Consider the following 26,077-nt stretch of genomic DNA (forward strand, 5'->3'; position numbering starts at 1 on the left):
TACTGAACAAACTTTTAGCACTATCCTTTATTTCCTATTCATAAAGATCCCTTTAAAATAAAAAAGAAGCCTATGACTTGAATTCTGAAAAGTGCTACAAAGTGAAGTTAGAGAATTCAGGTTTTCTATGAAGCTTGATGTCCAAATTGAAAGGATTACTGTTAATTTTTGTATTCTATAAGCAAACAGTATAAGCAACAGTATGTGTAAAGCATCTGTTGTAAATTCACCAGCATCCTATTTCAGATCCATCACACACGTTAGCTACAAGACCCAAGACAGAGCCATCTAAGCTACTATTTTCCCAACCAAAAACAGAAACAAAAAGGCACCTGTTTCACAAGTCTTCAGAGGATTAAAGGAGATTCTGCATGACTTCTATATTTAAAGTGTGTCCACAAAATTGGATTTGTGCTGGAATATATGAACATCAGAACTTTTGAAAGGCAAAGTAAAAATGTAATTAACTTTAAAGGAATATTTTTAAAATATTCTGATAGCCTATTTAAACTTTATCAATTATTTTTATATAAATAAATTATTTACCTTCTATGTATCATCTGGAAACAGCAGGTTCCAAAAGCAACCAGTATCAGTAAGAGCAGTGGTATTGTTGGTATAATGACATAAATTAGATTAGGAAGTATGCCTATAAAAGTAAAACAATTTTAGTGTACAAAAAATAGTTGATTATTCTCACACCAAAGTTATGAAAGAATTTTCCCCAAAATCAAGGTAAAATGATTACCAATAAATAGATTCCAAACAAAAGTAATCCAAGTACTGAAAATCCAATGAAATAGAATGTTCACATTTTGGTAAAAATTAAAGACAAAATTGTACTGTACTAGTTGTCATGCTCCAATTCAATATATACACTTTTAAAACTATGATTAACTGCAATTCAGACAGAGACTAAAATTTTCTAATATATTAATAATCTTAGCTACCTCATTTATTAATCCTTCTGAATTGTTACTTAGAGAAATAAGCACTAGTTTTTGAAGCTATTAAAATTATTGTTGAATTACTGGATAATAATTATCCTCACCAATAAGTTCAGTGTTACAATGATATTCAAATCTCTGGGATTAAATGAAAAAATGTAAATATTAACTGATGATGCAGTCATAACTCAGAGATACAAGAGTCCAGACACACAAAGACATGATCTTAATTAAATTCTTAAAAGAATCATTTTTAATCCTGTTCTATTACACTTGATAATATTAGGCATTCTTATTAAAATTAAGAAAAAACCTGAAACATCCAAGTTCCGTACAGTATGAAATGACTTAATTAAACATGTTTTCATTATCATAAGACAAAAAATATTACTGATGTAATTTTTTACTTATATCTGTAATTAAGCCTAAGTTTTCCAAATTTTTTTTTTGGTACCGGGGATCGAACTGGAGTCCTTGTACTTGCACAGCAGGTGGCAAAACCACTGAGCTAAATCCCTGGCCCTCCAAATGATTTTAAAATCAGGCACCTGAGAAGTGAAACCCACTAAGTCTTACTGTGTCTACTCAAAGAATGCCAATTGAAAAACAATGCATTTAGCTTGCAAACACAAATCTTCATTAGAAGTAATCTAAATAACTTTGGTCAAAGTAGGCCAGATATAAATCAAGCTACTATTTTAGTGGTATGTCATTTCCTTTGTTAACAAAAGACATATTGATGAAGTTTAGTTGTAGAATAATTTGGGGATAATTTTCAATGCTTTTACCTTCTCTTTTAGCTTCCAACAGGTAAGTTGTCAAGCATTTAAAGAACTCATGAAATATTTCCTTTTCAAATTATCATTGTTTTAGGGTTAGGGTAAGGGTTAAGGTTAGGAAAAAAATTATAATTGCTATCCCTGTTATATAGTGAGAAAGCAAAAGAGAAATTTATGTCCCTCTTTCATGGATTTTGCATCACTTGCAGAAACATTTTGAGACTTCAGGCCTTAGGTTTAATCACACACACACACACACACACACACACACACACAGGATAAATAAAGCTTTCTGTCCAATTGGCATTGGGTCACTCTAATGAGTCCTTAACTGACACTGAGAGTAGTTTCTGACTGCCATTAAATTTGCACTGGGGACTGCATTTTGTTTCCTTTGTGAGCCGTGGTATGCTAGAGGCAGCTGGGTCAAGAGCTCACTGTGTGTATCCTCCAAACTGCTGTGCATGCACTGAACTTGCCTGGTGACCTGAAATTGACCAACTGGAAATATTTCAGTCATGGAAGTAGGCAAAGGCTACAAATCAGGTTTTAGGATTTGGGTTTTTGGGGGGTTTTTTTGTTTGTTTGTTTTGGTACCAGGGATCGAACTCGGGACCTTGTGCTTGCGAGGCAGGCGCTGGAACCACTGAGCTAAATCCCCAACCCCTACAAATCAGGTTTTTATTTTTCACCCTCCATTCTAGCCAATTCCTAGGCATTTACCAGCACAGAACTGTCTGCAGCCCACTGAACATATCAATTTATATCATAACACATACATGTTGGGGAATCTCCTTGTAAACCGAGATTTTAACATAGATCACTTAGTTTACTACCAGATACACCCACTGGAAGTGAAAAACTGAAGAAAACAAAACTGATTCTTCTATTCAAAAAGCTCATAGAGGGGCTGGGGATTTAGCTCAGTGGTTCCGACGCCTGCCTTGCAAGTGCAAGGTCCCGAGTTCTATCCCCAGTATCAAAAGAAGAAAAAGCTCATAGAATCTTTTTCTAACCTAGTCCCAAAGTAAATTTCCATTGGCCTTTATTGGGAAGGGGGGTCTAGCTATGTAGTTCGGGCTGGCCTTGAACTCACTATGTAGCCCAGGCTGGTTTTCAACTCATAGTGATCCTTCTGCCTCAGCCTTACAGGCATACACCACCTTGCCCAGCATCATTGGACCATACTTTGTGCACCACTTCCCCAACCAAAAATAAAAAGTTCACTGAGATCAATGTAAAGCCATGTTGGAAAAAAATGGTTTTGTATTTGGTAGATTAAAGATGCATGAACTAATTACCTGCTTCAGTAACAACCACATTTTCATGAGTGTCTCCTGGTTGATTTGTTAGATAAGGCTTCTCCACAGGGTCAGTTGGACTAATCTCTGTAATAATTGGCCCAGGAATCATAAATAATGATTAAACAATATAAATTTAAAACATAAAAATAAAAGTTTACTATAAACATCAAAAACATCTTGATTTTGATTTCTGAACAATTTACAATTAAAACATATTAAGAATTTAAATCTATATAAAATTATCTAACTATAAAGTCAGTTTAATTATGTTTCAATAAAAAAGTCACTTGATAAATTCCCTATGCAACACAGAACTGCAGTTAGTAATCTACAGCAGGTCCTATGGGAATGAGAGCCTGCTATAGACAACAAGGACAAAGTAGGAAGGAAGTTAGCAAAGATTAGCAGAAATTCATGAACACAAAAGAGAAATTAAATGCAATTCAAAGACAAGGAAGGATAATTTCCTTACTAATGACAATGAAATATTTATGTCTCTCATTGCATAAAAATTAGCAGATGACCCTTGTGGGATTGACTGGATTTGGAATGCTTCAACATTCAAGCAAAATGTTCTAAAGTACACTTTTCCCCTCCACAAACAGTGCTACTTTGAGATCTGCTTCCCCATAATGTCTTCTTCTTTAACCAATAATCACAAATTCATTTTTATAAGTTGTTTCTCTTCTGGTTTTATGTGATAAGATGGGGAACACTTAAAAAAAAGTTGAAATTTCTTAGCATGAGCTGTTACTACTTTGCCTCACATATTTTTCTTATAATAATAATAATTTTTATCTTAATAATTTAGTAAAAGTAAATTGCATTAGTAAGAAAAAACCTGTAAATTTTTCACTTGCTCCAAAAATGTAATTCTTTGTTTTTCTCCATCAATTGATGGAGAAAATAATCACATGTGGTATCTTATATAGTCTTTACAATATAAAACATTATTTTAAAAGTAATGTTTACTACTCATATTGTCTTAGAGTCTCTGGTCATTAAAAAATTAATAATACATCATTCTGTAGTTTCTCTGGTGTGAGAAACTGAAAGTGTAAATATGGACTAAATGTATCATAGGTAATGTGAAATAGGAAGAAAAGGGGCAAAGGGGAAGGAAGTGGGAGGGCTAGGGGAAAGGATAGAAGGGAATGGGATTAATATGAGAAAATGGAAAAATAGGAACAAAATCTTTGTAAATAGGAATGGAGGGGTTGAAGGGAGGGCTGGGCAAGGGTGAAAATTAAGAACCAAGAGAGACTATGTAAAGTTGCAAATTTCCAATGATGAATGTCATTATATTGTATACCTAAAATGTACCAATGATTAGAATGAATAATCGATAATGTAAAATAGGAAGAAAAGGTCCAAAGGGGTAGGGGTAGTGGGAAGGGCAGGGGAAAGGAAAGGGAAAGGAAAAATGATGAGGAATGGAAAAAATGGAAATAAAGTCTTTGTAAATAGGGAAGGGTGGAGGGTGTGAAGGGAGGGCTAGGAATGGGGAAAAAATAAGAACCAAGATGCATCATGTAAAAGTACAATTCCCAATGAGAAATGTAATTGTGTTGTATACCTACAATGTACCAATAAAAGAATTTAATTTAAAAAAATACATCATTCTATAGTAACATTTGTTATGTTTATACATATCTTTAACTCTGACACTGTAATATCCACCTTTAGATTTAAGATTTAGTCCTAGTCTACAATTCTTCTGTACAGAACTTAGCCACTCTTTGTCTGTTATTGCTCAACTGATGTTAATTGAACAAAAAAATAGAAATAAACAACTTATCAATGTAAAGCTGTTTTTATGAAAAATAATTTCAATAAACTTCAAAATGATTGCTAATTAAATAAAATTTTAAAACAGTTCTAGAAATGCGATTTTTAATATCTAAAACAAGCGTGCATAAGATATTTTTAATACAAAAATTAGATTCAAAAGTGTCCCCATGAAACGTCTTTGTGTGGCATTGGTAGACCAAAGAACAGATATGCAATTCACAGATCAATTACAAAAAAGGGATGAGAAAAGAAAAAAATACTTAAAGTGAATTATTTTATTTTTGCCATTGCCAGGTTAATTTTTTACCCCATTTGTTAATATTAGTCATGCTATTAGATGGTATATAGGAACAGAAAGAAGAAACAAAGTTCATATCACATACTAGTTCTAGTAAATTGGAGAATAAAGCAGAAAATAATCAGTGTTATAATTTATACATTTTAATTAACTACACTCCTTATTCTTCTAACCCCATACCACTGAATACCAAGTGCTGAAAACATAACTGAGGATTTTAATCAAGTCAATATATTTTCCAACATTTTTTCCAATGTAGCTATACTCAAGGAAAATTCATTAAATAGATCACAAAGATAAAAATGTTAAAGTAAAATAAATAATGAAAATTCTAGGTATGTTGATAAAGGTAACTATAACCCTGTACTGTATACGTGATAAGAAGAGTATATAAAATATTTTAATAAATATTGATTATTTGAAGATTTGGGGAGAATGGGAAAGATAAAGAACAGCATAATTTTGTTTTAAATCCTCTTACATAGATAATACAAACATAGATCACTAACACAAAATAAGTAAAGAAGTAGATTGTAAGTTTGATAGTTTCTTAAAAATGAAGGAAGTATGGTACACATAAAAACAAAATAGAGTGTCAAACTGATGACCCAATAACTCAAAAGAAAGGGTAGGACAGTACTGTATCAAGGATACAACAGAAAAGGAAGAGAATCAGAAGGAGTAGGTAGAGAATGACAGGAGGAATAAAAAGAGATGGAAATGACTAAAGTATGTTATATACACTTACAAATCTTCCAAAATTAAACCCATTATTGCATAACTAATTACATTATTAAAAAGGCACACTCTATAATATGTTGTTTTCTTCAACAGATTTAAGAAAATTTAAAATATCAGAGAATCTCAACTTTATATTTTTCCAAGGGAAAAATGAAGACAAAGAACATAAGTGCATTAGAGACTTAGCTTTGTAAACGTTTCCAGGAGGGTAATGATGGATTTAGCAACCGAGGAGGTTAAAGAATAAACTCACCAGGGATATAAAAAGTTGGCTAATATACTCAAGAGCAGGATGAACACAAGAGAAGGGTAAATCTAATCCAAATAATCCCTGTGCTTTACGGTCTTATGAGAAAAGGAATCATGTAATTTCAAGAGAATAATGGAAACAGCAGTTCTTGACTATAATTGGCTTCTGTGAACACATATTACCAAGGCAAGCAGAGAGCCCTTCAGAAGAGTTAAAATGACACTTTCAAACACCGAGGAGGAGGCAGAAAAAAAATTCAAGTCTAACTTGACTTTCTCACATAATTTAAAAATTATGAGTTTCTGTAGTCTTGATTAGTCCTTCTTTTAGTCAAATATCAATTTGAGGTGTCCTATTTAAAGTAATTCAAATTTACTCTTTGCAGCAGAAAACCATACTAAAATAGCTCAAGTCAATGCACTCTGCCCATTTGCTGCATATAGGAAGTAATTAGAGTTTTCAAAAAAAAGCTACCTAGGGAGACATATTTCAAAGAATGAGAAACATAGAGAGAGTGCATGTCACATGCCCCCTACTTTTTTCCACTATGGGAAAACAAGCTACTATTAGTTGGGCTTTTATGGAGGACCATGTCCCAAGTATTGTACTACAACACATTAAGCTAATTGCTAGGAGGAAGTTAGTTTATATCCTTAAATTTACCAAAAAGTATCTGAGGAACTGTTGTTCCCATATGTAAGTCTAAAGTTGCTTTGGTGACATACAGCTACTTTCCACAGATTATATTACATATTGAAAATATTTTAAAATAGATATTTATTGTTCATAAAATCTAATTGCAAAAACAATTTGGCCTTAATTTTAGAAATGATTATTTCTCTCAAGGACACCCCTTCAGATATTTCTATTTACCCCTCAGCTCCTTGGACTGTTTGCTCTGTAGCATACAAAGAGCTTTGTTCATTGAGTGATGTTAGGATAAGCAGGAAGGTGATCCCATATTTCCTTGCAGAAACAGAGCCAAAAGTCACAAAGCTTAAAGCCAAATACAATATAAGCAAATACCTACAAAAATTCACCATTCCTGCTGACTCCATTACTTACCTGGTTCATACTTGCAGACATAATTGTGCTTCATGTTGCACCTGTCATCATTCCACTGGTAAAGGTAGGGACCCCCAAGGCCTGGATTGGCAGTTGGTTGATGATACATCACAACACACTTTTCACTTCCACAGGAAGGTTCATCAGTATACCAGTTCCTGCAAGTAGAGAGCAATGGGGACATTTACTATTGCCTTCTGCATGCTTCTGCCTATCCCATTCTGACGTCCTCTCCAGGGCATAGAACCTCCCTTACCACTGGGCGCCACAAGATCCATACTCACCGGTACTGGGAACTGCTTCCATCAGACCACTGGTAAAGATCTGGGCAGGCACCAGAAGTTTGGCCATCTCCATTTCTCCACAGCCCTATCCAGAAATCACCATCGGAAATTCCTGTTCCAGGTTTTGTCAAGTTTTGCAACATGCTCTCTATTAACTTCTGTTCTGCTTCATTCTCAAGACTGAGGAGGACCCCTCCCTCACTCTCACAAGCCAGGCGAGCCTCCTGAAAGCTCACTCGGCTGGACAATTCATGGAAGTAGGCCATTTTGTAGCAGGGATGCTTCACATCAGCAAAACACACCTTTTGGCCTGAAAAAAAGATGCCATATACTGATTAACTGAACTATATTCATAATCCACTAATAATTAAAATTAAAGAACAAGTTAATGAAAAACATACTACTGAGAATGCTTTTCTGATTGAAACACTTAGTAAACTTTATATGAAAGCCCATTACTCTCACCTTGTAAAAGTAAACTGATCTTTTGTAAATTTGATAGATGAAATTTTAAACATAGTACTTCAAAGAAATGATTGTTAAGAGAGTAAAAATACCTTTGGTTTAGATTTTCATAACCCCATTATCGTAGCAAGCGAAAATAGCAAAAGGAATTTCAGGTATATATAGCAAAGTGAGCTAAAAGTTCGAAGTTATGAAAGAAGAACTCATAAAGGAATTTAATTATTAAAATCAAGAAAAAGAAAATACAAGAATTTTACTTAAGGAGTTCTCAAGATGTAAAAGTGGTAAACTTATACAGTTAATATTTATTTTGATTATGTATATCTTAGAGCAAATCCACTGCAACTGAAAGTTAGTAGGGTCCAGAATGAAGGTAATTATCATAATGAACAATTAATAGTGTTATATCAGAAGTCGCAGAATAAATTAGTGAGCATGGCATGCACTGTCTTTGAAAAAAATCCTGCTACCAATTCTTTCAGCCATTCTGCTTTTATTGGACACGTTGTGTATGAACCCCAACCCCTAAGCCAACATCCTCTCTCATTTTTCAGAAACATGTTAGGTAGGTCATAAATTTCAAATGAAAACTTCTAAATTTGAATTTAGAGAATCAAGTACTTAAACAAAGGAATGAGTTTTAAATGTGATGAAAAATATGTGATAGCTTGGAACAGTTGAAATAAGTGCATCACAAAATAAAGAAGCTAGGAAAATCTCAACAATAGCTAAATATTCCCTTTCTGATAATATCCACAGAGATGAGGATAGGCTGAGGTTTAGCCAAACTTGTCTTTTGAAGACAGTTAAAATTATTAGCTCAAAACTGATAAAACAGAAAATATTTAGCGGACTCGAGAACAAATCATTTGTCAACTTTAGAAGACCTATTCATACATTAGACATTAAAAATGACTTTTTAAATTCTACCTCAAAAGTTCACTATTAGACTAAAATTGCCTCCTTTTTTAAAGTTTGAAAGTAATAACATTATAGTTTTAAAACCCTCCCTAATTCAGAATTTCATTAAATTTAAACCCAAATTCATTTAGTTAATCTTAGCTATTGGTGGTTTTATAATATTTCTCTAGAAATAAGGGCTAAAAACAATCAAGGGGCCAAAATCTATAAAAACAAAACAAAATGAAACAAATAAATAAAATTTTCTAAATTTGGAAGAAAAGATTAAAATATAATTTCTATCTTATAGTTGCACTTCACAATTTTTGTGAGCTACAACACTCATTTTACCCATTTATCCTGATATCTAATTGCTTGAAAGTCATTGTATATTTTTAATAAATTTGTTTTATTAGCCAGAACTGCAACTGAAGCTTAAGGTAATTCTTGAGATCTCTGAGTAGAAAATCACCTTTCTTTCAAACTTTATAACAACTTTACTTTTGGTCTAACAGTATCTGTGAATTCATAAATACACAGGCAACAAGAATTTGGTTTTTAAAAAAAAAGTCTCAAAATTGAATCTCACATAACACTGTATATGAAGCAGAATGAGTTTTCCTAATTACTTAATGACTTAACTGCAAATGTGGATGATACCATGGGCCATCCTAAAGCTATATTATACAATGAATATTATAGTGGGTAGAATTTACCTAATTCTGCCAGCAATGAAATTCCAATTACTCTACTGCTTATACCCACCTACATTTTTCATCACCAAGCATGTACGCTAAGACTATAGAGGCAATATCCAGAATGGTCATGCTGTCTTGTTTTAGTTTTCTTTAGCTTCCTTTGCCCATCTCTGATCTCCATTGTTATCTTCAAACTGCTACAGAACCATCTGTGTTAATATTTGTTATCCCTAAACTGTTATCCACTGCCTCTACTACTCTCTTAGTTTTGCTCTGACCCTAGTTTAGATTTGGACTTGGCAAACAAACTACCAAGTACATATTTTATATAAAATTAAATAAAATATTTTACATTGAGAAAATAAGACAGTTTTATCACTTTCTTGCTATTCATCTACATGAATGTTATTCTTGTTGAATTTGAAGACTTTTTCTACTACTTACCTAAATTTATAGACTATCAAGAAAAGTCAGTAGTACAGGGTTGGAAGGTGTTACATACCTAAATACTGGTGAAAAATAAAACAATCAAGCTTTGTATTCTTATTACATTACATCACACTGAGCTAGTGTATCATCACATCCATCTTGCCTCCCCAGAATCAGCAATTAGTGACCTATGATGACTGTCCAGGCCAGAGTGAGAAGAAATCAGCAGAAGGCCATTAACTTCACAACAGTGCTTGAGTGATAGGCATTCAAGATCTTTTTTTTTTTTTTTTTTGGTACCAGGGATTGAACTCAGGTCCTTGTGCTTACGAGGCAGGCGGCAGAACCACTGAGCTAAATCCTTGGCCCTAAGCATTCAAGATCTTGACACAAGCTGAGAACATAGAATAGCAATGTGAGCAAGCCAACAGTTGTCTTCTCTGTCTCATTAGCTGTCATCTGGACCCAGGAGCAGCTCACTGAATAATAAAAACAAATCAATAGACTGGCTAAACTAATTGTTAACAAAAAATAGCAAGTTATTATGTATAACCATAGAAAATGAGTTAAGGAGATTTCAGGGGACAAATCAGTCCAAAAATAATCTTTGAGAGGAGATGGTGAAAGTCCCAAGAGTATTTTGTAAATTTCTCCATATATTATTAGGTTTTATGATGATTGCACAATTTAAAATGGTTGTTCCTGGCAATATTCTAACAATGCTATTAAGGTTAGACTTTTATTCATATTTTTAAGAAGAAAGCTCCATTTCCATTTTCATCTCCAATAGCTTTTACATATTTCTAAATCTCCAAATATATTCTAACCACATTCCCTTGAGCTTTCAACTTGTATGACTTTTTACTCAAATAACATTCATCTTTGAATTTGATTCTAGCACTTCTGAAATGTTACATTTTTCCAACATTGTTTTGCAGGATTTCAAAACACATCAAATGAAAAAAAAACAGAGTAGCCAGATGTTTTAATGATAAAAATGTATTTATTTTTGAGAAATTCATAACATATCCAGAGGATGCCTGAACATTATTTATCTACTAAAGGACAGTACTCATTATCTTTGGTATTTTAAAAAGTAAGTCCAAGACTGATTAACCCATGGTGAAGATGCAAAACTGATGATGAGAATTAACTCTTTTATAAAACTAAGATAACATCTCTAATACAATGTTGTATAATGTGGAAATTTCTCACATTACCATGTTAGATTGTATAGAAATAATAAAAGAAAAATGTGTGTATGTGGATTATATTTAAAATAATTAACAACTAATACTGCATGGATCCTTATTAATAGCCAGCTTTGACTACTTGAATAATAGAGTAGTCCATAGGCCCTGGATAAGCAATGGACACTGTGATGGCTACATAGAAAGGAGACTCTTAAGGGAAGACAATACCCTATTATCAACCAGAAAAGATATATTAACTTCAAAGGGTATTGACTATCAGCAGTGTCTTCAGATTTGAATGGAAAAGTCACCAAGTTCAGATATAGCAAGGCAGCTTTCAGAAAGTAGTAGATTGTACAGTTTTTATGGCTTATGTATAAGTAAAAGCTGACACTAAGAATTTCTTTACACCCTATTCCATTTTACTGCTGATTTCCAGTTTATTGCAGCAAAATCAGCAGCGGTAGAAGCTATTGACCCTCTCACTGCCTTTCAGCTGATTCCATTTGGCTGCTACTGCAGTGGAACTCCAACAGCTGGGAAACAAATGTTGCCCTAATTCCCAGAAAAGCTCTGTTAATGTAGATCTCCTGGAAGCAACTTTCCCACTTCTGTAAAGAGTAATCATAGTAGAGAACAATTCTGATTGTTTCCTTTCTTATTTTGTGAGATCTCATGGAGAATATTCATATCTCTTACTTTTAAATACCATATTCAAATAAAATCCTGCACTGACTTGTGATAGGATAGGTAAGCATTTGGAGCATCATATAGTGGTTTTTATTACATTGAGGATACATTTATACTATCTAACTGTAAACAATTGTCACTCAGAATCTGTACTTGAAAACATCTTTTGATTGTTGGATTATCTACAAGAGAGAGCAAAGACATTCCACTCAAGATTCTGTAAACACATTGAGAAAAATGAACTCTGAGACAGTATCTTTGCACAGTTTCCATTAATACATTCTGGAGCTACATAAACTTTAAATCTAAAACGTATTTAAATGTTTAAGTTTTCTGCACTGAATTTTATAGAACGGTGAAAAGAAATATTCACCCCATTAGTTTCACACACTCATGTTCACACATACACACAGCTACCTGCATATGTAGACTCCTGTTGAAAGATAATCCCTAGTAACAACTATTAATATAAATATTCCTGTCACTGTCACAATGAGAATTCTGCTACTATCTCCATAAATAGATGTCCTTTTTTTAGTAATGAAAAAAGTCTTGTACAGTAAATATTGGCAGAGTTTTAGGTGTGTTGGACAATAATGGAAAAGCAGAGCCAAACTCATGAAATCATGACAGTTGCCTTTTTCTTCTTGCATAAAAAGGACCAATAATTTGGTTTTATTTTGTGTATGTCATTTACTTTTTTATAGTTTAAAACTTAGCAATTAATTATGAAGATGATAAAATTTTCCTTATGTTCACACTAATCAAATATTATTACTATTACACTAGTATTGAATTTAGATCATACTTTTCAATAAAATCATAGGAGACATACTACAAAATTTTGTTGTCCAATTATGATCTCCTTTTAATTGCAAAAGAAAGTTATATAAAAGATTGTCTGTAGGGTAAATTTTACCCCAAACCAGACTGACTGAATTGAACACATTTTACTAGTATCCTCCAAATACTTTTTTTTTTTCATAATTCCTCCTTAACCTCCTCAAAATCACACTGGAAAGTATACTGAAATGGCAATATAGAGAGTGGAATAAACTCTGAAAACAATGCCAATAATTTTATCCTAAAAAAGGGGGGGATGCTACTGAGCTTCTATGCTGTCAGTGCTCAATATTATAACGTCTTAAATATATTTCTTTTAAATAAAAATATTTTAATAAACTTATTTTTGCAAGAGATATTTTATAATGCACTTAATTACAGGATGCACTACACATGAAATCTATTTTCTTACACTGAGAGACAAAATCAAATCTGCAGTCATCTTATGGATCATAATGTCAGCAGCAAGCCCAACTTCTTCAGGTAGGAATTACCATAAGCTTTTTGAGAAAAGTATAAGACTTATTGTTTCCAAAAAAACTTAATTCTTAAAATAGAATAATAAATGGTAAACCAAGCAATAAAGTAATTTAAGAATTCACAGATATCCAATTAAAAATAATTAGATTTGAATTCCAGCTTTACGCTTGAAATGTGGGTACTTAGAATATCCTAAACTTTCTTGGCTTCAGTCATCTTACCTAAAACATACAAAAAATCAAGAGGTAGACTTCTGGAGTCAGGGAAGGGGATAAGTGGGAGAGGAGGGCGAACAAAAGGGAAAGAGAGGTAAGGGGATTGAAATTGATTAAGATGCTAACTGCATGTAGCAACTTCCCAAAATAAACCCCACCATCACATAGTGCTAGCTTGCACTAATAAATTCTTTTCAAAAGTGAAAATGCTTATAAACTTTATGGAACTAATGATATTATTAATGGCCTGACATTAATCAATAAATTAAGAGTATAGGACCTCACTTCTAGTAGAACTCATATATTTTAGAAAATCATGAAAGTATGACCTCACCTAGTGGAATATGTTAAAAGATCCCCTTTCTAAAGTAATCACCTAGAAAAAGTCGCCTTTGTTTCTAGGAAGACTCAATGAGAATAGGGCTGGCCATGCTGAGCTCCTTTGCTTGTCCTCTTGCCTTGTACTTCTATACAGGGAACACAGAAGTATAGAACTATTTGAAGCCTTTCAGTTCTCCCAGAAGCCTTATAATGTGCATATTCTCATATCATTTTTAAAATAGACAAACCAGGCAGAGAAAAGTTTAATAATTTGCCCAAGTTCACACAGCTTACAAACTCACAAGTGTCAAAGTCAGGTTTAGAACAAGGCTATCTAGTTCTGTAATTTATTTACCCTGACTTCTATGCTGTCTCAATATATGTGACATAATATAATCATGGAATAGTTCACGAACCAAAGAATTGCTGCATATAAGCACTAGGTTTGTCATCTGTGTTATAATCATTAACATTGGCTTAGTCACTTTCCTCATAGCTGGAACAAAGTATCTGACACCCTCAACTTAAAGGAGAGAGAATTATTTTTGGCTCATGGTTTTAGTGCATAGTCTGCTGATTCCAAGGCAGGAAGAGCCTGGGAGAAGGAAAGCTGCTCACTTCATCACAATGGCGGGAAGCTGAGTGCAAGGGAGAATCCTGTGAGGCAGAGGCATCCTCCCTGGGGTCACGTCCCCACTGGCCCACTTCTTCTAAACAGGCCCCACCTCCTAAGAGGATATTTAGCTATTTCGTCCTGGTGGTCAAATCACATTCCCAAATCCCTGCTCATGGGCACATGAGGTTTTGGGGAGACATCCAGATTTAACCCATGACAAGTATTGATCTTATTGATTACTGGATGCTACCACATGCAAGGGTGTGCATTGAGTACTTGCTTCTAAGTAGAGTTTAGATTTTCTTTTGCTGAATATTCAGATCAGAGTTAATATCAGTACTTTGTATCTTGGATTTTTAAACTCTATACACCTTTAGCTTTTTTTTCAGTCTGTCGCTTTTTTTTTCCAAATAAAACAAACAAGGCCAAGACTGAATGTTTTTCTAATACAAAGTAAAACTATACTCATCTTGTCATGCTGTGTTATATCATCAGTAATATGTTAAAGCCCTGAAAGAAAGAGACTTACCTCACAGTTTTAACACACCCATCCACCTGTTTATGAATGCCTGGAGGAGAAGGCAGTTGTAAACAGTGAAAATTAGTGATGATTGACTGACTTTCCTCTGTAGACCCTTTTACATACTACTGCTTCTTTTCTAAAATCAATGTATAGATATTTCCATTTTCAGGAAAATGTTGCAAAAACAAAATCATAAAATGATGCCAAACAAAAGCTAAGGGATAATAGAAATGATAAATGGCTAGTTTATTAAATGACTAGTAATAAGATTAATTTGTTCTCTTCTTGCTCAAGAGATGCTTAAAGTAATTGCATCTTTGAAAAGTGCACAGTCATCATTTTATGCTTTTGATGATGTCATAAAACTGTTCCATAGACTGGGACATGTTCAGTAGTTTGTTTCTTGTATCTTTCTTGCTATTGTATTATATTAATCTATAGGTTACTTATCATCCATGAATTTGCAATATTCTATGTTATCTGTATGGTAAAAAGAGGACTGTAAATCAACCATAAAATATATGCCAGTCATAGGAAGGTTGAAATCATGCATATTAAAGTGTTCTAGACAACCATAAAATACACCTAATACCATTTTGCAGTATAAACAGTTTGGGGACCACACTTGTGCACACTAAAAGAAAAAATTTAAAACAAAGAAGAAAGAAGAGAAAGAAACACTTTACTTCAAAATACTCCAAATGTTTAAAAATTTCATTTTTTCTTCAAATATATCCTGCCAACATAGACTTGATTTTTGAACCCTTCTTTTTCATATTTATCCATGTATCATGGGTAAAAGTCTTCTTGCCTTTGTTCTAAAATAAACGTTGTTACATACTAGTTCACAAAACTAAATGATTGTAGCCCTCACAAATATTCTCTACACATATTTTTAGTAAGAAATCAGTACAAGTCTAAACTCCTCAAAGTAGCTCCCCAATTAGTAATAAATTTATTAAATATTCTTTCATTATTATCATCCTGGTTCTATGTTTTATTCCTTATTCATGTAATGAATTTTTTCTTATTTCTGCTAGAAAATTAAATCTTATGCTATTGAATGCCATGCATGCTATTAAATAGCATTCAGTCTGATGGGCCAGATGATGATGAAGTTATTTGAAATGTTATTTTTTGCTAAAATATTTTCACCTTATTTTTAAATAATGCTCAGAACTTTTAAAATGTTGCATTTATAAGTGTTGAAAAGTATCTTTTTGAATATTTTAAGGTATTAAATACAAAGAATTTCTACGGTGAATTATTTTGTGAGCACCTGTTTTTGGAAGAGGCAAGTAAGTGATTATTTGTGTGTGTTACATAGAAATTATAAATTATTGATGTGAAATTTAATAAATAGAAACTTTGTACCAGGTGTTGTAAGTATATTCCTAATAATAGTCCCAAAGAAGCTGTTTCAGTTTTTCTCATAGACTTGAAAGGAGTTTTGATAAAAGGTCCCTAGTGGCACAATGAGGTCAATGCACCACTGAGAACTGAGGTCCAAGAGGGAGGCAGAGGACCTGTAGGAAGCACTGCTTCACATGTGTTAGGCTTTAACTTACTGTCTCCACAGCCCATCACAGATGAAATCTAGGTTTTTAAAAATTACTCTTCAAAGCATAAGACTCACAAATTAATTTATAAATGGTTGAGTTTCAAGCCGAAAGAAAATTGAATTATTCATAAGAAAAACGTAGCTAGTTAATTGTTTTAATATCAAGTAAACATCATCATTTATGTTAATCAAATAGATCATGTTCAGTTACTTAGAAATTTTCCAGAGTCATCTTCAAGATGTTTTAAATTCTTCACAGAAAAACACAGTAAAGGGTTTGAAGTAATTTATGTCTTAACAGAACACAAAATAAACTTTTCATAAATAATTTAAGTTTTGTTTTTGCTTAAGGTTTCTTTTTCCCCCTTGAAATTTTAAGGCATATAAACAAGAATACACCAATAGCCAATAGCATATTAATTCAATGACATGTTTGTATTTGTTTCAGAAAAAACTTACACAATCACTGCTGTTCATCCATTTATATGAATAAAGCTAATAAAGGCAGATATGTAATTCACACCATCAGAGAGGTCTATATACTTCAACATGTTTATTCTCAGAGAAGTTAGGGAAGAAAGGATATAATGTTACTGCTTCTGCACAACCTGAAAACATCAAGTGGGGAGTGACTGGCAACTAACTATTTAAGAATTATATTCTGACCGTGTGGAATATCAGACGTTGCTGAGGGTAAGATCAGTAGCAATTAAGTGTAATATGCCAGTTTCCAAAGGTCTAGCTTCACAACTGATTAAGTCGCTGTCATCTATCATTTATTTCTACATCTAGTGACACCTGTTGTCCAAAGAAAGGCACAAAATACGAACAGGACTTTGTGTACTTTTTATGTTAAAAAAAACCCCAAACTTTTCGCCTTTAAAACACATGCTCATATACACCCAACACCTATTTACTGTAATGCTTTAATGAGCATAGCAACAGATTACTCTGAGGGTAGCTATGTCCGTCCTTCATGGAAGACCCTACTCATCTCCATCCTGGCCATTGAGAATCTACATCCTTTTAAAGAGACTTCCCCCTCTTAAAAGTAAGGGAGGGTGGATACAATATAAACTGTTCAACAGAAAGAGAGTGCTGAAAATGAAAAATCAGAGACAATGCTGGGAAGCTCGCCCATTTTAACCCATTTGCCTTGCACTGATTTGACAGATTTAATTGTGTGCCTTTTGTATGGTGAGACCTTCTTCAGTTATTACCGAGTACACCTCAATCCAGCCCTAGCTGAATTCATTCTCTGAGACGTCACTAACTTGGAATAAGGTGTGAGAAGGCAAGGCGTCTGGGCATAACCTGAACCCGGTTCTTTGCCAGTCCTCCCGAGAACAAAGGCTGTGATTCAGGACTCCTGGAGGGACCCACCGTGCACTGGTCTGGTCCCAGAAACCACTCCTGAAGTCGAGTCCGGCCGGGAGAGGGTGGCATTTCTGCTGCGGCTTTTTCTGTTTCTGGTTGCGTCTACCCCACCCCTTTTCACTCCTGGGCGAGGTTGTACCGCCCAGGTTCAGGCTGGAGCCTTCTCCGTGGCTACTGAACAAGGCACTTGGGGAAAAAATTGAACTTTTCGCTGTGCCTTTGGGTGAGAGGAGAAAAAACGGCAAGATCCATTTTTGCGCACTTCCTCCCAGTCCCATCCCCGTCGTAGCTCTCCATCGCACCCCACCCCGCAGCTCCGCGCAGCCTGTGGCCCGCGTAGCCCCTGAGCAGGCTCCCCCAGACTTACCGCTGACGACCCGGCGGCAGAAGGCTCCGTGGCCGCAGAGCAGTGCTGCGCCCAGCAGCAGGGAGACCACGCGCATCTTCCTGGCGAGGCGGCAGCAGCAGGTGTCTCGCAGCTAAGGTGTCCTCCGCCCAGGACTCTAACCCTGCAACCTCTTTGCCTCCCGCTGGGTCCTATTCCCTCCGCCCAAGGCCAGTCGCCTGGGCTCCTGCTCGCATAGCCCTGGTGTGGGACCTGCCTTCAGGCGTGCTTGTGCCGCGCGCGGGTGTGTTGGGCTAGGGCCTGCAACCCCGCGGGTGTGAGTTTGAGGACAGGGGACTGAAGTTAGGGGGTCCTGTGCCTGTTTCAGATGTGAAGCAGGAGCCCCAGAGTGGACCAGTCTGTTGCCCTTTGCTTCTGTCCCTGGCTCCTGTCACTGAAGGGCTGGGCTCCTGCGACCTGGTGCGGACTCTTGCGGCAGTAGCAGAGGCTCTGCGCTGAAGGCACGGTCTTATATAGACACATCCTTGGGTCCCTGCCCCTCGCTGGTAATAATTTTTAACTACTTCGTCTCTTCTGCTAAGCAGAATCATCATGGCCACTCCTCCCAAAAACTGGAGCCACTTTGCAAACCGTCCAGTCAGCAGTCCCACCTCTTTCCTCCCCCTCCTCCTCCTGCCCTCTTCCCATTGGCTAACAGACTCCGAACTCATTTGTGTAAAATGTGACAGCTTTGCTATTAAACTCTGGCAAAAGTTGGATCCATTTGGTTTTCTCAGAGATAAATGTCCATGGGGATGCCAAGTTGTGGGGACTTTCTCTAAATTGCTTAATCATGTGAATTGCTAGATGCAGGGCAGTAGCCACTATTTAAGACGGATTGGCACACTGGGAGCCAAAACCTGCTCTGTGAATTATAGAAAGCAGCAGGTTTTTCCCCACCTAGGTTTGGTATATAGATTATTTCCAAGCAGGTTGTTTGACTGAATTGCAACAGAAGTAAATTGAAGGGAATATTGGAAGCATAGCTTTCCCGACTGATATCAATCTCAGTTTCTGCAACTCTAGAGAAAATCATCAAGACAAAATAAATATTCCAAATTCTTGGGAAATTCCTGGATATAAAATTTACTTATTTCTTTATAGTCATTTATTGGTGACTTACTGTTCACATTAGACATAAAGTTCATCTTAAAACATACAAAGCAATGTTTCCATAACCTGACCTGCTCTTTACTGTAACTGTCCACTCACAGAATGGAATAGCAGTCTGTGATGGGACATTTTTCTGTATCTAGCTTATGGTATGAACCCTAAAACTCCTCTCATAATAACCCTCAGTAGACTTGGCATTTTCCTATTGTATTGCTCTAATGTGCCAAGATTTGTTAAATAAAATCCATTTGTCTTAATGAGTAGTACATTTTCTCCTAACATCTCGCTGTCTCTGGTTTTCATAAGCCATAAAGATGCTTTAAATATTTGTTGAATTTTTTTCTTGAAGAAGAGATGTCAATGTTACCATAGTCTGAACAAGATCTTTCGAATGAAAAATGTTAATACTTGGAAAGAACTTACAATTATGTGTGCCCTAGCAATGAATTTTTCATTGTATTATTTGTAAATACAGAAATTTTGGCAGGGGCATGGAAAATTGAAAAGTCTGGATTTTGTAAAGGATCTGTGAGTTTCACCACAAACTATTCACCAAATTAAAAAAGAAAAACAGAAGTTCCGAAATTTTGAATGGACAACTGATAAAGTATCAAGGCAGTGAAAGTGTAGCTGAACCCTACAAAAACTGTCAAAGTGGATCTGTGGGTGTAAATGTGGTCAGAGTGCTGCCTTCCAGAGGCTCACAATCCATCATGAAAAAAGAAATGCAATGAAATATTGATTGGGAGTCAAAACAGCTTTTGTGGAAGAACAAATGAAATATCATTTTAGCATAGAGGAATTAGGCATATGTTTCTAGGTGTATTTGCACGCACTCTCCAGAAGCAGTCAGGTTTGGGGGTGCAGGTTACCTTTGGCTGATGGTATGCGGGACCTCTCCAAATGCCTGAGGACTTAGATTCTTCATGGGATTTCCTAACCTCTTTCATGCCACTCTATTCCCAAAGCTTGTTCATCTCAGGTATGAGCCCAGCGATACAAGATTACAACATAAACACTGGATATAATTTCCTACAAATCAATGGACCCTCTACTCTCTCAAAAGTCTCTAAAGCGTAAAAGGCCAGCAAGTTCTCCAAAGCAAAATTGGGAGGGAGGAGTACCATAGCTTTAACATTTCAGAAAATCCAAATTATAGTAATAACTGTATACTGAATACGGTGACACAGGCTTCATATTATTTGGGGGCTAGAATTATATCAGTTTAAAGTGGCCATACTCAAGCTGCTGAACTCAGGAAAATACAGGCTCATTTTAGATATAATGTTTTTAAGGGAACTGACTGATAAGATCAACTTTTTTGTCTCTCTATCACTCAAAAATAATCTGGATAGATCATTGCTAAGTTCAGGGAGTCTAGTTTGTATAGTCTTAAATATGGAACTTAAAAGTACTAGATATTCTCTTTGCAGATCGCCAGGGGACTTCTCTCAAATAGCATATATTTTCTCATATAGCATAGCAGGAAGTAAAAATTAAAAGACTTCAAAAAAAATGGAATAGTTAGTGGAAAACAACAAATACTCATTATTTTTTAAACATGCTTTCAGCACTCCCATTCTCTACCTCCAGAGCTTATGGGATCATAGGAGACAAGTGGCTTTTTGATGGCAAACATTATATGCTCTAAATTAACTACAGTAAATAGAAGTTAAAAGTTGTGTTCAGAGCAATCAAAAGATGGAGGGGTTCATCAATAGCAAGCAAGAGAATGTAAGGCATGTGAGGAATTGTTTGTATCATGTGTAAAGTTAGGACCAAGGTCAGCTGAAGTCAAGGCCCAATGAGACCATGTGACTGGCAGTCTGGAGAGGTAGTCCTCACACAGTAAGACGCTCTGCCTAGTAAAGTAAAACAACAACAATAACAATAATAATCATCATCATCATCATCAAATGACAACTTTCAGAACTTCAAATTGATTCTACCAAGGAGTTCAACATCAAATCAACACCTAAGATGCACTCTTGAAACCCAGAAATGGAAAAGTGACCTCAGTTCTAAGTAGGAGTAGCCACAAAGTAAACTCAGGAATGGGTTAATTACTGAATTCTCAGAAGTTCTAAAACATCAATAGCAACCATATTTGGAAATTTAAGTTTTAAAAAGTCATATCAGTGCCCTTAATAGTATATTATAATGGGTGTATGTTCCATACATATGACTGATTTCATCACTCTCCCCATCCACTTTCAAAGGTCTGAAATCCCAAGTAAGCATCTGTTTCATAAATCTGTTAATACAGCTCAAGACAGCCTGAATTGCACACACTGATTTATAGTCAGTGACTTCTCCATCGGACAGCTCTATGCAGTGGCTTTACCCTCCATCACCTGATTCATTCACATGTGTTCCAGTTCAAAAAGTGACAAATATGGTCTATAAAGGAGACTTCTTACCATATATAGTACTATTACAATTTTGTAATATATTTGATATCAGAATCCATTATTACTTTGTTCACTCCATTTTATTTTATGATATGTAATGTTTTTTGTGAATAATATCAATAGTACTACCAGATATAACAAAAATGTTTGAAGGTTTAAAAATAAAACCACTACTACACAGTTACTTCAAGAGAAGGCACAATCAATTTTTTCCTAGGTAATGGTTTGTTGCCACTTTCAGGAAAACAGCATCAAATCCAAAGATGTTCCTCACAATGTTTTAGAGATGACCCTTCAGCATCTGTGTGATCCTGCAACTGGCTCAAGTGCAAGGATGTGCAATGGGCCAAATTCCTCTGAGATTTACTTGTTGTTTTCAAAACATGTCTGTGTCACAGCCTGCATGACTTACTTCACTCAGGAGCCAGTTCCCATTCTTCCTTATGATTTAAGAAATTTTAAACTTTGCATGAATAAAGAAGAGATCTCCATTGTTCATAGTGATGTTAGAAATGCAATGAAGAATTACACATGCCACAAAAGCATGCTTTCCTAAAACTTGAAGTTTAAATTTAGTAATATTTAAGTTGCTATGTAGAGTAACCATTCAGGTAATAATATCAAAATGTTTATGATCTCTATTAATAGAAATATAAATTACCAAATCTGAAGAATCTTATGTGAATGATTAAATATTGGCTCAGTAATCAAATTTCCTTATATTTTTAAAAATGTAATTAAATACTGTTATCAATCTGGCATGAGACAATCTTTTTTTGTTCTAATCTTGGATTAATTTGCCAAATCTGGTCTTAATATACATCAAATAACAAAATAAATTGATACAATCAAACCAAAAAAGGTATAAGTTAAAGTTATTTTTGCTTCAAATGTCTGGTCTGAATTATTAGGTATATAACTGATAAATTTCATTCAGATTTATATGAAAAGTTTGAATTATTGGTTGGTTAGCAGAAATGTAAGACCAAATTTTCAGAAAAAAATGCTTTTGAACAAGTTTCTTCACCCCCTTGGGTTTCACTTTTAAAATATAAAAAGAATGAATTAGAGAAATTCTGTGCTTCCCAACTGAATGGCATTTCACACCAGAAATGTTGTTACTGTATTTCACAAAATTTTCAAATCATAAGCTGTATGTCCTTGGCCAGAATTTCATATGTTATCTGAATATGCGGAGTGATATTTCCAAATGTACCTGGATTCTATTATTGTAATAAACGTAAACTTCATTTTAATGTATCATTAAATTCTTAAAGCTTCTTGAACATATTTGGTCAATATTTACTAAAGAAACAATTGCTACTATGTGGAGTTCTAATAAAATATGTATGTTAAAAATAAGGTTCTATAATCAAATAATCTGAGAATTAGTAGATTTGAATGTTTCTGATGTTCTTTTCAGCTTTACAGTTCTATTTTTCTAAAGCTAAAAAAGCTTGGTATCTTCTTTCATTTCTCCCTTCCTTTTCTCTTTCTTGCATCCTTCCTTCCTGTCTGTCTCTCTATTAAAAAGACAATGTCAGTTTATGATGAATTTTGTGCTCTTATTCGATTTGCAAATTATTCAGAAAATAGGAGTCCTGGAAAATTTTTATGGTCCTTTGAGTAACAGATCAACATACTTTGCAGATGTCACATAAAGGAAAATTCTAAACAAAGCAAAATAAAACTGAATGCCAAGTTGAGTAAAAGATAATCACTCAGAGACCACAAAACTATAAATACTTGATGAACCAAGATATTTTTCTATAAAAGTTCTATATTTTACTAAAAGTAACATTATATAAAGGAGAAAGAAAAATCCGAAAACACATCTTTATGTTATTCACAGATATTTGATATTTTTTCAAATATATCAAATGACCAGAAAATGATGATGCCAAAGCAAGGGATATCAACCATAAACTGGTTTATGTGGGATGATATATAGTTAGAAAGAACTGAGGAAAAAAACAAAGGTATCAGGACAAAAAATCAATTTGAATATCCTTCTGGATGTACATCTGTCACTACTACTTTTTTATATACTGTTTCTAGGAGTTAATAGCTCACATGTAAAATGCATGTGTATATTGCAGCACAGCAAAGTGGAAATTTTGGTAATAATAAGGAACACACTATCAAGTAACTTGTAGATAAATATTGTGCTTCCCACAGAAACTGCTTTAAGAAATCTGAATGGAAAGGGAAAAAATAACAAAAGTAAGTGCATTTATATTGCCAAATTTGTTAAACTGTCAAATTTTCCAGAAAAAAAAATGGACCATGTTACATAAAGAGATGATCCTATAATATTTTTCCTAAAGGTGGGATACAAAAGTTCATAAGGTAACCCTAATGTAAAGAGCTTTAAACAACATCAGAGAGATAAGAAATCATCATGAATGTTGTAGCCAAGTACTTTATATCTCCCCTAATGGCTAGAAGTCATTTAGTCTGATACTAAAAAATCAAGAATATGGTCTAGACTTTAAACATTTATGAAGTTAAATAATACAAAAACAATCACAAAATAAATACAAGGTTTTTTTTTTCATTTTTGTTTTTTTGTACCAGGGATCAAACTCAGGACCTTGCAACTTGCAAGGCAGGCATGGTGCCACTGAGCTAAATCCCCGGCCCCATATAAGTTTCTTAATAGAAGACAGAGATAATCATTGTGGACTCAGACCCATCTCCATGGAAACTCGTTGATATGTGACCCTGAAGACTTTTAGGAAAAAAAAAATGCCTACTGAGAATAAAATAGAGAACAAAGTAAACCTCAATATCATAATATCATAACCAATTCCACCAACCATCTTCAGCAACCCCTCTTAACTTTCCCATGACCACGTGACTCTGTGTGGCTTATTCCAACATGTAAGAGCCACTAACACTTCGCGGTCTCCTCCCAGACTCTACATTGTTTCTCTATCCCAAGTTAAAACATGAGGATGCTGGAGAAGCTTTATAAAGGATGGAGGATATGGCCATTCTGCTTCTGCCTAAATCTGTAGAAAGATCATCTCTGCCCACATGATCTGAGTCCACCTCTGGTTCTCCTTCCCCTGGTTTATTTGTTACTCATGCCACAAATATTTGCTGAACACATATTGCAGTTATTCTGTTAAGATTATGAGTAGACTTGTTTAATGTTTGTCTATTTCCACTAGATTGTCAATTCTGAGCTGGTTTTATTCCCTTCCAGTGAGGTAATTTTAGTCCTACCTTTTACTTGGCAAATACCTATTGATTTGGTAAATAAATGGTAGCTGCAGCATTTTTTATACATTTTGATAAATAAACAAGGGATGGAGGATATCTACTATTTATCTGGTAAATACATATTACATATGTAGCTAATATTAAAATGAGATATTAACTACTTATTTAATACCTATTAAGTATGTATCAAATAAGTAAATACATACATCTTTTAATTTAGAAGTTTATTTTTATCCTCAATTGTAGCCAAACTTTGAAGTTTTCTTTGCTCTCAAGAGTGAGGCAGTAGTGGAAAAAGGGAAGGACCTCTAGTAAGGACTGAAATTAGCACAGAAGGGGCTCCTCCTCTCCTTCACCCACCCTTAGTCCTTAAAGGCAAGACAAAAGGACTTCAGCAATTCAGAAGAACCCTTCAGAACCTCACTTGCCTGTGTTGATACCAAAGGATGCAAGGATTGCCAAGGGGGTGGCAGTTCAAATGCATTCCAGAACCTTAGATTCAAACTTTCTTTATATTCTGCAGAAATTGCTATCACTCTCATTTTAGCTATACGTATTTTCTTCTGAGATGGAGTGGTCACTAATTTAAAATTCATATGTACATTCTGCTCCTCATACACATGAATCCTGCATCTATAGATTTAACTAAATGCTGAGAAAATATATTTGGAAAAAGAATTGGGTCTATATGAAACATATACAAACTTATTTTTCTCATTCCCTAAAGAATGTAAGCATTTACAATGTGTTTCTATTGCATTATGCATTATAAGTAATCTAGGGATGATTTCATGTATACAAAATGATATGTGAGTATATGCAAATACAGCACTATTTTATGGTATGTAAGAAATGTGAGTACCTGAGAAATTTGATACCTGTGGGGTGTCCTGGAGCTATCCCTCAAGGATATTTAACAATGACTGTGCGCCTCAGAAGGTGTATTGGTCAGTGCTTATGACAGCTTGCAGGGCTGGGGCAAGGCTCCCCAAAAGACAGCAAGTTTTGAATCAGATTTAATGCAGGACACAAAAATTTGCAAGATTAGCTTACAATATTCGCCCACAGATGTAGAAAAGTGCAAGCGATTTGTCCACGTGTTAGACATCCGAAAAATCCAGCAGAAGGCTTGGAGCCCAAGGCAATGTCTCTTAAGCATCCATATCCAGA

The 26,077-nt window shown here is 34.8% G+C and overlaps 1 protein-coding gene across 3 annotated transcripts in view; it reads right to left on the minus strand.

The window, feature by feature from the left end:
* Chodl (chondrolectin) overlaps positions 1-18,602 on the minus strand; it is a 28,258-nt gene extending 9,656 nt beyond the window's left edge. The window contains exons 1-6 of one of the 3 annotated variants that reach the window (XM_087213688.1): positions 18,138-18,319; positions 7,460-7,769; positions 7,176-7,333; positions 3,028-3,114; positions 547-649; positions 333-414 (exon numbers count right to left, since the gene is read on the minus strand). In XM_087213688.1, the coding sequence (XP_087069814.1) occupies positions 348-414; positions 547-649; positions 3,028-3,114; positions 7,176-7,333; positions 7,460-7,769; positions 18,138-18,213 (801 nt within the window). In that variant the 5' untranslated portion in view covers positions 18,214-18,319 and the 3' untranslated portion in view covers positions 333-347. Of the gene's footprint in view, positions 1-332; positions 415-546; positions 650-3,027; positions 3,115-7,175; positions 7,334-7,459; positions 7,770-18,137 lie in introns of those variants that run through there. The other 2 variants (XM_004842214.4, XM_021256127.2) reach the window with 2 other exon arrangements.
* Between the last annotated feature and the right edge of the window lie 7,475 nt (positions 18,603-26,077).

This window comes from Heterocephalus glaber, unplaced genomic scaffold (genome assembly GCF_053883595.1).
Source record: "Heterocephalus glaber isolate CG9 unplaced genomic scaffold, H.glaber_assembly_v1.0 deba00000122, whole genome shotgun sequence".
Classification (NCBI taxonomy): domain Eukaryota; kingdom Metazoa; phylum Chordata; class Mammalia; order Rodentia; family Bathyergidae; genus Heterocephalus; species Heterocephalus glaber.